Raw genomic sequence first — 12,743 nt, 5'->3', positions numbered from 1 at the left:
TGATTTAATAACGGTGAGTATTAAGCTCCGCCCCGGGAACGAGTAGACAAAAATATGTTGTAGGGGTGGATCGATCGATGATTTTGTTATAACTTACACGAGTGGACGATGAAACACATTGTGCACAGTGATTATTCCCTCGTTACTTTTCGTGCGTTCCCTCAAATAGTTATTGATAATTAAAATTTAAGCGAAGAGATTGAATTTTCATTCAATTTCTACCGACACATGATCTACTTCTATCAAATTTCACTGTTGTCTGCGTGCATTCAACAGCGTCACATTCTCCCCTACGTTTACAATTTCATGGCAACGTCTGAGAAGGATGAAAAATTAAAAAGCAATCGGATGTATTGGAAAACAGCAACAGTAGGAATCCTCTGAAATCTGAAGGAAACTTTCAATGAAACCGGAGATCTCACAATGTCTTGCCGATTCACGAGATCAAAATTCATTTCATTCGCCAACGTATCATACGACACGGTATTTCGAATGCTCCCTTGGAATCCGCAACAATAATTCACGTTTGTTGCACTTCGTGCACAATTCAATCGGAGTATTAGAAGCAGGCACATATCGGTCAGTTTTAATATCGACGTGGTTCAGTAAAAGGTTTCTGTGTCGTCGAGCCAATGCAATATCGTGAAGCTACGAGAGGGTAGAGAAAAAGAGAGCTCTCCGCGCGATGGAATCAAACAGGTTGCAGAGGTTGCTTTCACCGGCTTCGTCGTTTTGATAATCAAGCTCGAAGCACGGTCACGGTGCCTAGTTTCACCGTCGCGAGGGTGGCTCAACATTTCTGTACACCTGACCACGGCTGCATAGAATGAAATGTTCGATGAAGAGAGTGGATGGACGAAGCTGAAAACACGATATCTATAGAAAAAGAAAAGTATTAATCCTCGAGTAACGGATACTCTGAAACTGATACTGCAGATAGATGTAAGATTATTTTAACTTGTAACTGAAACACTGTTACATGCGAGGGTTGAAAGCCAAATTGCGTGTAAAATTCAATAGAAAAAAATGATACGAGTCAAAGTTTGTTAGACTTTGGACCAATTGAATCTTCGATAGTTGGAATGTCATTAAGTAACTACCATCAATATTTGCATTATTGCAGAAATAATGCATACTTGGTGTAATTTCAAACTCTATCGAGGGGAGCATCTCCAATTTAATTCGTCTGGTCATGATCGAGGTGGGAAGAAGTTGTCACGTCTTTACGCGAACGTGAATCTCCTTCTCGAAGACGAATGCCCTCTGTTTCTTTCGGCGACAGTTCCCTCTCCAGCGAGGTTCGTTGATCGAAAAGTTAGAGAGAACGATTTATTTGAACGGGGTCACGCTGAGGGAACGAGACGAATCAAAATTTCTGATACGTTGACTCGGAACGTCCTGTCCCTTCGAGGGCGAAACTTTTCCTTCAAGTTTGTAACGTGAAACTGAACGTCGACTGTCGTTTTTGAGGCGAAATTTTGTTTCCCATTCCCAAGGGACAACGAACCTGAAGATTTCGAAGGTAAACTTCAAACCATGAGCACATTTGCCAGATGGCTATCTGTCTATGGAGTATTAACTTGCAGTTGAACACTTCTAAGCACTTCGGGCTCATTTATACCTATTCATAGTTAACAATATTCACGAATACCACAAGTCATTGATGTGTATTCCGAACTTACTACAATTGTACATTTATACAGGTGTACAAAACTATTTCAATAGCAGTGTACTTAGAGTTAAGGAAAGTATAGATTACTCATGGTTAATTCATTCACACTATACAAAAGACTTGTTCCAATACCTAAAGAAATGTATCATAGATATTTACACTATTTTCCCATTTTAACTTCATTTTTCTTTTTCTGTGTATTAAAGTAATTGACATACAGGACGATAAATGATGTTCTCCACTTTTTTTTCCGTGCAGTTCATTTTAAAACGAAAGATGTATCAAAATGTCCCCAGCTGATCCATTCGTTTTCCTCTATCCAGACAACGATAGATTCGAAATCGATACAGTAACAGGAATCTAATAACAAGTAGAGCAATTCGCGAAACCAGTAGGTTCGAGGTGAATTTAAAACGGTGCGAACAACGATATCGATTACCAACGAGTTTGGGTAAAAAAATCCTCTCGCCAATGAACGCGTCGTGTTCGAGCGTGACCAAAATTGAAATAATCCGCTTGTACAAACGATAAGCAAATCGAGGAGTCGAATAAACGGTCAGCAAGCGACGTTAATTGGAAACAAGTTATCGGTTTTATTTTACCCGCCGGTAGTGAAACGCGTGCGACACAACGCGACACGATGAAAATAATTTTTTAGGAGAGAATTTTTTCCCCCGCGTTGCATCGATTCGACATTTTCAATTGTAGAGAACGGAGCAAAAGCTTTGAAACATAATTTCGATGGGACGTTAAAACTATATAAAAATGGAACTTCCAAGTAATCTCGTAAAATATGTTGCAACATGAAAATTCAAATGTTCATGTACCTATTTATTAATAATTTTGTATAGTCATTTTCCCTATACGTTAATCATTACGTTAATTTACGTATTCATTGGGAATGTTTGATAAACGATTCGTCGAATCATCGAAAGTGTAAATACCAGGTGAAACTGATACGTTCGTACCTAGTTGGTGTTCAACGATCATATTTCTGATACAAACACGGCGTGGCTTCAGTTCCTATTACTACAGATCCTGAATTGAAACGATACATCCAGTTACACGTTAAGCAGCGGCAAAATGTAATTTCCGATCTAGTACTCCGAAAATACAGGGATTTAAGTGTTTCATGCCGCCTGAAAATTCTTGTTAGCGTTTCAAGCTTGGAATGGAAAACCGAAAACGGACGTAACCGTAGATTGCTTTAAAAATTCTGTAATTTCAACGCGCTCGTTGGTTGGACCAAGTTTCGGCGTGAAATGAGAGAAAAACAGATGAAAAATGGAAATGCTGTTGTACAAAATTCACCGCGACGTTATTTGAAAACAGATTCAAATATAATAAATATCGCGGTGGTTTGTATTTTCATTGGAATAATTATTAATTTAATTTCAATTGTATTCATTTGTCTGAGTATTATTTTATTATAAGAAGAGTTTATGAATGACTATAGAACGACCTTGTAACCAACATTGGATATAACTTTTTTACAGCATCATATGTCCCTTCGAACCATATAACTTGTCGTATGACATTTTTTCGTACCTCCAACAGCGACGGATGTATTCAAGGTGGTCGTGATAAATGGGCTGCTCCGTATATTGAACAGAACGAAACAAAACAAGAGAAAAAGTACGTACTGGTAATTTATTCTTCGCTGTTCGCTGTCATTACTGACCGATATTCTGAATTTAATTTTATCAAATTTTACATGGCATTAAAACTTGATTATTTACGAAAGGTAATTAACGGAAGGATATTATTCTAAACGATCGTTTTATTACACATAGCCGTTTTTAGTGAACTGATTAAACGATCTAAACCTCGGTCAAAAAGTGTATCAACCGACCGCAAACTGCAGCAATTACGCGAAGCACAGCTGTAGGTAGAAGTTTCCGAATCCCATAGCTCGCACGATTAATAACCTGTATTAATTAGGGGTAAAAGGGCCTAGGATAATTTGCAGCAGGGTAAAATCTCGTGGCAGGGCGAGCGTATTGCGTCTTCGACCACTCATTACTCTACGTCGAACCACGTTTCCGTCGACGGAACTTAGCCAGAATCTCTATAAAACGTTATTGTTTGCCAAAACGACGGGACGTCGAACATTAATTAAGCAGTATCCGATTGCGGCACGATACGTCGGAATCGATCGGTCATCCATCGATATCATTAACGTCTAAACGCAGTAGTCAGTCGCTTATTGGCGAACCATTGTTACTGATTCCAATTAACTGTGAAACGTGAAACTTGCATCGTTCCGTTGTTTCGACAACATACGTCTACCATATTATGAACGATACATATATTGCTGTAACGAAAACCACCGTTATCGAAATTTACGATTTGATTTTTAATTTGAACAATCACGAAATTGATTGGTTAAATATTAACGCTATATATAACTAACAAACTGTAATTGTTTTCAGGATCAAAGAAGAGGGGCCTTGGAACGCAACAGAGGAAATCGTAACGCCTAACAACGATACATACTACACGATCGAGAATCTGCGCCCGTTCACCGTCTACAGTTTCCGTGTGTCAGCAGTGAACGCGATGGGACGAAGCAAACCCAGCAAGCAGTCCTACTACATCTTCACTCTACGCGAACGTAAGTTTTCATTTATCAAATTCGTTTAAAAGTGTCTGTTATAATTCAGCGCAAACGCCAAGTTGAATTTAAAAATTGATAAATTCAGCAATTCGATCCCTTGAATTTTCCACGATTATCAAGTTAATTCCTCGACTTGGGACTACTTAACTGAGATTGATTCACGAGCACGTTTTCAAATTAAGGCGAGAAAAAAAAACGGAGCGAGAGACTATAACTTCTTAAGAGATATCGAGCGGCAATGTTCAAAAACACCAGGGGGAACGAATAACAGACATAAAATTCAGGGAAAGGGTTGGAACGAGTCCCTTCGGGGCAATCTTCATAGCCGCGAAAGCAAACGTTCCAAATCCGGAGGAGAGAAAATCCGTAAGAAGAGTCGGGTAAAGCGGGAAGAATGGCCTTAGCGGGGTCAGCTTTCCGTGGGCTGGCATCGTCGCGAGACGGTTCAGCCAACTAAAGAGGCGCTAATTGCAGCACCGGAAGGAGCAGTGTACATGCAACGCTTAACTCGAGCGGTCCAGCTTACCCTTCCCTTCCTTCCACTGTTTCGCCTGTTCTTGGCCGGTTCGTTTGTCTTGCTTGCTCGTCCAGCTTGGAAAATAGGTTGAGCAAGCCGCGTGCAAGCTGAGCCCTATAAATTCTGTCAACGCCGCCGGGTTTGGCCGTGCTGTATACCCACGACGCTCGGCAAACTTTACGTCGAAACAACGTCCACGACGACGCTGACAAAGACGCCGATGCTTCTATTCACCCCTTCTCGATTCCCATGCGTATCGCTCTGGCAATTACCGTGTTAGCTATCGGACGTACCTCGGATCGGATCAACCATGCCACATTTAACAAACTGAATATTTGATGGACGGCTAAAAAGGTATGCTTTTAGTTTAATATATATATATAGAGTTTGTTACACGGATCGTCCTTTAGTCGGCGAGAAAAGTTAACTCAACAATTTGAAATAGATTATCCAACTATTAAAGTACCATTAATTTTACTTCCTGTGTAATTAAACGAGCAAAAATATCCGTGTAACATCGTTTCTAATTATTGGAAAACAAGTTTAACATGCAAAAAAATCGGTTCCTGTTTGTCGACACTGCAAATGCGGGCGAAAATGAACATCAACTATATGTATATATGATCCAGTGTTTTCGGTACACGAATCAGAACGTAATCGCATGACGATCGTTGCCGAAGGGATCCACCCTGAATCGGTGCTATTAAATACGTAAACTCGCGTGCACACGAGTTAGTGGCCAGTTCATTATGGTAGTAGCACGTGAGATAGGAATAATTATCCAGTTATCAAGACTCGGTCCCATCGACGATTGCGTGACCACCGCGATTCGTGTCAATAACTAATCTAAATAACATGGAACATCGGTTTCCCACTGAGTCCAGGGCAGTATTAGTTATGGTTGTAAGGTAGGATTGGGCAATTCCTTGAAACAATGTGATATAATTTAATTGGAAAATCCCGAATCCAGACAAATTTTATTTAAAATGGTATTCCGTTCCATTTGTTTTCAACAATATTATGTGGTTTTATTTGAAATAACAACTATTGCAAATATTGGCTTCGTTACTCTCGTATTTTATATGTTGAGTAGTATTTAGAAACATCCATTATCATCTCGAAATAGAAATATGTAATTGAAACTTGGATATCTGCTGATGGAAATGAACTGTGGATCATTCGTTTCAACGAAGAATCAATCAAATTTCGAGATATCAAATTGATGTCTATTTTATATGACAGCAAACAAGAATTAATAGAGATATTACAAATTGTTGCATCCAATGCGATTATATTCGTTTCGGAATATTGCTTGCCTCGGATTCCCTGTTGTTTTTCTCTATATTCCCTCCGTTGTGTTTTCCGATACTCGGAATCGGAAACGACGCTTAAACGTCGGTTGCACGGTAACTGTCAACAATAACATCACGTTATTGAGCAACAATAACATCAAGCAAAACATTGATTCACTGAAATTTCCATCATGAAAAAAATAGAAGTGAATCGTTTGAAATTGTACCGCGAATAAAAATATACGGCTCGACGAAATTTTTTGCCTCTTCATTAGATCAACGGAAACAATACGAAAGGAAGGACAGAATAGAATTATAATTAGGAGAAAAATATTTTATAACAACTGGAGAAACATTTAACAATCAACTTGTTACTATAGAAATCGTTGTTGAGCATTTTTTTCACCGAGTATTGTCGGCACGCGAGCGTGTCTGACTATTGACAAACTTGTACTACTTGCGCTCAACGCTGAAGCGCCTCAGCTACGTTTCAGTAGTACGAGTCAATAATTCGATTGCTCGTTTCGTATGCTTAAACCGCAGCGACCGATGTGACATCGTATCTGAAGATCGATGAAGTCCTTGTGGAATTCGAAGCGAGATGACAAACCTTTGCTCGATAGCGACAAGTAATACGTCAACCATGACAGCATCTCCTTTTGGCGACGAATGAACTTTTCAGGAACCGATGATGTTGCTTTTACAGATGCGAAACGCGTGAATAATGCGGGTATAATGAAGTTGCTGATTGGATATCGATTGAGTTATGAATAAATAATTTTCCTTTTAACTCCTTGTCTCGCGACCGTTTCATTATGCAATTTGAATTCAATTTTAGACTCTCCTTTACTCTAATCTCCAAAATTTTTAATTTTTTCTTTACGGTATATAAAAGCTCCTCGGTGAAAAATTCGGAGCACGATTGACCCAGCTCTGCCTTTTGAGGTTTAACGGTCGAGTATGCCGAAGTTCCACGCTGAAAACAGACGAATAAAAGGGAAATATTTTGCATAACTTTCCTTTGGAAGTTATGATTGAAATTCAAATTAAAGGTTTAAATTACGAAAGAGCGATTTAGTATGTAATATATAAAAGCAACGGAATAGACGTAAAAATTTTAGAGCTAAATCAGTGAAAGTATGAATTATTTCTGAACCTGTCACATTTTTTTTTTTTTTTTTTTATGAAAATGATTACCGTTTTATCGATGAAAAATTATCGAATAATTAAACTGATAGATCGATTTACCGAAAATTTCTTTATTCGAAAGTTAATAATCGTGGATGGCTGCTGGCTATCACGTTCAGAGAGGAATAAAATTAATTTCGACCAGTTAATTAATCGAAGCACATGAACAGGAAGGTAAATTAATAAAATAATACGTTTTATCTACACAAAATATCTCATTGACAGAGGAATACGTTATATTTTCCAAATCATCAAATAAATTGACAATTAAACATGTTATAGAAATGAATGTAAGAGAAGGATGAGAAACTTTCTCATCGATAATGAGAATAATCAGATTATTACAACAATGAGGTTAATGACGGGCAATTAACAGTTATGTTTACGTTTAACATTGTCAATATGAATAGTGTGTTCGTCAATAATCGATGAAATGTAAAGAAAGAAATAACGAGGAAGGTGTAGCTTGACAATCACCAAACAAGATGAAGCGATAACGTTATTGAGAAGCAAGTTGTTTAACCTGGTTTTCCTTCGAGACTCGAAATAACCGTATTTATATGTTTCTCTTTTTAATAACTATTAAGTTGCTCAAAGTTTCTTTGATCTCTGTCAGCCAACTAGCTTCAATCTCCGTGAGCAAATAAATGCTACTTCAGAAAATAATTCATTTTGCAACTGGTAAACGTTCCACCCCTTTGCAGTCGTTAATGAGATACTACTAAAATTTCTATCTTTCACAATCTGTTTCCTTTTCTTTTGTCCTTCAAACTCGCAACAGCGTTACAAGTGCTTTCGGGTATTCTACATATCGAATCAAATATCTGACAATGATTTAGAGCATCAAACTCGAACGTTTAAATCGCTCGATGGAAAAAAGGATAAACAGGTGGATAAAAATTGGGATAAAATTTCAGCCTTTAATTAGCTTCGGTGTACCGGTACTCGACCGTTCTGAAATGTTCTCAACAACTATTCTGATTATTTTCTACCGTGATTTTTAACGTGAACGGAATTGAACGTACAGTTCTCAAAAACAGATAAACAACTCGTCGAACACTTTAAGTTTAAAAGGCGGGCAAAGTTGCACATTTTAGCAGCAAAGTTACGAGCCTCGCAGTTTACAACCATCCGGGGTGGTTGCGAGGTACTCTAAGTTTCTAAGAAAAAAACGTAAATAGAGGTGGTGACTTTACGAGGGGATATTGTGGCATTTATGCGCGACCGATGACCCGATAATACGTTAACACCGGCGACAAACGTAAATATATGTTTGGTACAGGTTCGTTGGCACGGTTTATCGTGGCCGCTATTCAAATTCACCATACTAATTCGTGCATATCTGTGGGGAGGATGTTGCGATACGTTTCTGGCAGTATACGGGAATCGTAGGTGGATCAAATGAAACGTTGGCCCTTTCTATCTCCCTTTACGTTTCTATTCCTCGTCCTCCCTGCCACTTCTCTTTCCTCTCTGGCTGTCCCAGATCAATAGGGCACCAACGAAACTTCTCCTACCCCTTTAACCTCGGACCAATACGTAGCAACCCGACTCGTTCCTGTTTCCGCAGCTCGTTCGCCTGTCCCCCATAAATATATGGCGTAACAGAGCCACCAATTAGCCATCGGAACAGTGGTGTGTCGGCGTATACGCGAGGGTGCAAGTTTGTATCCCCGTTTCGGGACTGGAAAATTGGAGGATTCGTGGCTGGTCGCGGGCTAATTTCGGTAACATCCTGGCCCACTAGCTGGTAATCGAACTTTCTGAATTATGAAGTTCAACCGAGAAAGGGGGCTACGTTACCGCGGAACGTCAATTTTACTTCCCTTTACAGCCGATAAGGGATCGTGGAAATTTCTCTGGCTTCTTTTCCCTCGTCGTTTTGCCAAAGATCGTGCTGCGAGAAAAGATGATTCGTAAAGTGGCGGCATTTTTATTGCATCGATGCACCACGGGAAATACACCTCGTCGATTCAGCTCGTATATTGCGTTGCCGCGTTTTAAATTAAGTTTGATTTTTATGGATATTATGTTTATAATTTATCAAAGATCAAATAGTTATTGAATATTATATAAATTAATAAATAACTGAGAAAAGAGGTTAAATAAATTATCTAAATAACTGGGAAAGTTATTTAGATAACTAAAATGATTAAAATGATTTATTTATCAAATTACATGAACTGAATACCAGTTTTTCACACAATTATTTTAACAATTTTTCACTCTTGCGTTAATTTTGACCGAATTCTAGAAAAATTGTCTTTTCAATTGTCCCAAAAATTTTTCAATTTCAAGAGATTCTAAAGTTAAGTGTCACCTCTATTTATCGTCCAACATTAAAAGCATCTTCAGCTCTGAATGCAGGTCCAAGACGAATATAATAAAGGCAGAATGGCGAAAACGAGATCCGTTAAAAAATAACACCACGAGCGAGAGTTCACGGTTGCGTAATTAATATTCGTGCTAGACGGTGAAACGGAACATTGTCCAGAGGCTTATGAATAATTGCACGACAGAGGGACATCGAAATAAAAACAGACACCGGCGGCCAGTCTAACCGGAAAAATTACCCGGGCTTTCCGTGCAGTTTGCGGGTAAATAGAAAGTAAGGGAACCGCGCTTTAGAAAGTTTACCCGCCGTCTAAATTAAGTGCTGGAAAATAATCGTGAATTCTCCTACGTTTCCACGCGGCTCTATATTCGTTCTCTCAGAATGCCTGCGTTCGTAATTAATGTTTCCATGAAACGACGGTTTAATACCTTCCAGGGCGCTTGTCATCGATTATGATAATAGATCACATTTAGGTACGTGGTTTATTTCAAAATTAATTAGACTACTTTAAGAAATAAAACGCGACTCGTGCAAGCAATTTGTCATTGAATTAAATGGTTAATCCTCACTGGCAATTATTCATAGAAACGTCTATGAAGAGCTTCAACCACTGTATTCGGTACATTAATTATCCCGTCGACTTTCGCGCGGGACATCGCGCTCGAAAGCTTTATTTTCGCGGCGGTCATCCCGGTTTTTGCGGACGTTAACGAGCTACCGGAAGTTTGCGTCTACTAGTTTCTCGTCGAGTGACGCGTGACGCGCATTAAGGGTCTTGCAAATTATTTCTGCGACAATTTCGCGTTCCTTCGCGACGACTTTACCAAGTTTCCGTAAGCGGGAATATTAGTGCTTTTATAACATCAAGTTTCGTGGACGCTAATTGTTTCGGACAATGCGTATGACATGGACGTCGTGTTCTCCGAACATATACTATATATTGTTAAAAGTACTGGAAACAAGAAAATTAGGGAGTTAAACAATTGTAACGTTCAATTCAGGAAATCAAATTACAATGATTTGCATGTCGATCGTTCAGGCGAAACTCGATCGTGTGAAAAATATTAAATTAAGCAGGTACGTGTTTGAAACGAATCGAAAGCTATCAATTGTCGAAAATATTACGATCGAGTCTATTGAAACGGTTGTACCTGGATCGAGGGAATAATGGGAAACGCGATTAAGCGTTTCCGGCTCGAGTTTTATTCACCGGGAACGAGTAAAAAGGGTGGGAAATAAATGCGATCGTAGCGATATTTATTGCGAACGGATTGTCAAACAATCAATGGAAATATGTTTCTTTTTTCCTTGATACAGATGAAATTTCGATGGTATCTCCTATTAATCCGCTCGTTTCCATATTTTTTCGCACTTGTATTTTGTTTGTCACACATCAATCAATCGGAAACAGTGACTTTTGTTTTTCTATTTGATAAAGCCAGTGAGCAAAGTAACATTTGTAAAAACAATTGCCTTTATCAATTTGTAATCTATAAGAAATTGCACCTGCCAATGTTCTAGATGAAAAGTAAAATTTAATACATCGAGTACGATAAAAATTTTACTTTGATTGTAAAAATAACTAGCTATATAGGGAGTGTTGGTCATTGAAACTCAGCTAGAATATTAAAGAACGTTATTTGAAATATCTTTTTAAAATAACAATTCAAACTTGGGAGGCAAATAACAGGAAATCGTTGAATGGTAAATATTCAATCAGAAGAGCGGTGTTATTGCAGCTCTCTGTTTGCTTCGAAATATTTTGACGAATGTGCGTATTATTTCTTGTTTCAGCGCCGAAAGGAAAGCCAATAATTACCAGCGCTTACAACACTTCAGCTTCATCCATTTATTTGGCATGGAAGGCGCCCAGTCCAGACACCATTCAAGGCGAATTTCTGGGTTATCGAATCCGTTATAAGCCTCGAGTAAAACCACACATGGAAGAAAAACACATATACATACGTAATCCGGCCGTTGAAGTAAGTTACATAAGAGGTTTTAATACCACCTTTATTACTGGCATACTCCGTACGACATGACTTATTTATTAATCCGTGATAAAATTTGTGCGCCCTTTTTCTTGTTACAGAATCACAAGATACATAATTTAGAAACGTACACACAGTATTTAGTCTCGCTGGAAGTATTCAATCCGGCTGGACATGGTCCTGCGACGACAGTTTCTGTAATGACCGACGAAGGAGGTGAGTGAACCTTATTTTTTTCTTACTTCGCAAAATTTTCAAAACTTCCCGCTATTTATTCATCGATAAAACAGAACACTTTGTTGTATTCCGTACTTACCTTCAGTCGATAAACGGAACTTTAAGAATCCCTACTTTAACTAAATCCGTGAAGGAAGATCCCTCCGAGAATACAGAATTACCATTGGTCATCAAAAGTTGAACGAAAAGTCTGAGTAGATCAATTTCGACGAGATAGTTTGCAAAAACTATATAAAAAAATAGAGCGACGTAAAGAGAAAAGTTACCAGTAAGAGATAAAAGTTCTGAGTTGCATGTAAACGAGACGGTCGTTAAATTTGATTGAACTTTCGCTAGATGTCATCCAGTTTTTCTTTACGACCGCGCAATAAGAATTGATCAACTCGCGACGCGTGTTTTACGAATCTCGCATCAAGATCATAACATATTTTTCAAATCTTTTTCTTGCCACATAAAAAGAGAGCTGTATCACAGGAAACGAGAAGACACGTTTTACTTTACGACACTTTAAAAGCCGTTTCAACAACGTCTGAATAATTCAATCAAATCCTCGGAGACATGTTTTTCCTTAATTGTTTGCTGTCACGCGACTCCGAATAAATTGCGCGAAATACAGACGCGATACGAATTAACGTAATATTCTCGAGGCATACAATCTTTCGATCATTGGACGCGGTAAACGACATCATTTAAATTCATCGTACGTTGACGACGATGCGACAGTCTCGAGGTACAATAAAAGTGAACGCGACGCTTCAGAAATTGTATGCAAATCACTGCTATTCCGGTCACGAGCGAGTCTCTTTTCGCTATTTCTGATGGTTCATCTGTCTCTAACTACATCCCTGATTTCCGTACGAACTTCAACTTTTGCTCCTCTACGTGGACGCGCTA

The 12,743-nt window shown here is 38.6% G+C and overlaps 1 protein-coding gene across 4 annotated transcripts in view; it reads left to right on the top strand.

Moving 5' to 3' along the window:
• LOC114881725 (tyrosine-protein phosphatase 99A) overlaps positions 1 to 12,743 on the top strand; it is a 274,327-nt gene that overhangs the window by 242,159 nt on the left and 19,425 nt on the right. For all 4 annotated transcript variants that reach the window (XR_003790320.2, XM_029198583.2, XM_029198579.2 and 1 more), the window contains exons 4-6: positions 4,105 to 4,286; positions 11,416 to 11,603; positions 11,714 to 11,828. Coding sequence is in view for 3 of the 4 variants with exons in the window: in XM_029198583.2 (XP_029054416.1) it covers positions 4,105 to 4,286; positions 11,416 to 11,603; positions 11,714 to 11,828 (485 nt within the window). In the remaining variant the exon portion in view is untranslated. The remainder of the gene's footprint in view (positions 1 to 4,104; positions 4,287 to 11,415; positions 11,604 to 11,713; positions 11,829 to 12,743) is intronic.

The sequence above is a fragment of the Osmia bicornis genome, chromosome 1, assembly GCF_907164935.1.
Source record: "Osmia bicornis bicornis chromosome 1, iOsmBic2.1, whole genome shotgun sequence".
Classification (NCBI taxonomy): Eukaryota; Metazoa; Arthropoda; class Insecta; order Hymenoptera; family Megachilidae; genus Osmia; species Osmia bicornis.
Note: the sequence above shows the minus strand (reverse complement) of the source record. Positions and strands in the feature narration are given on the sequence as shown.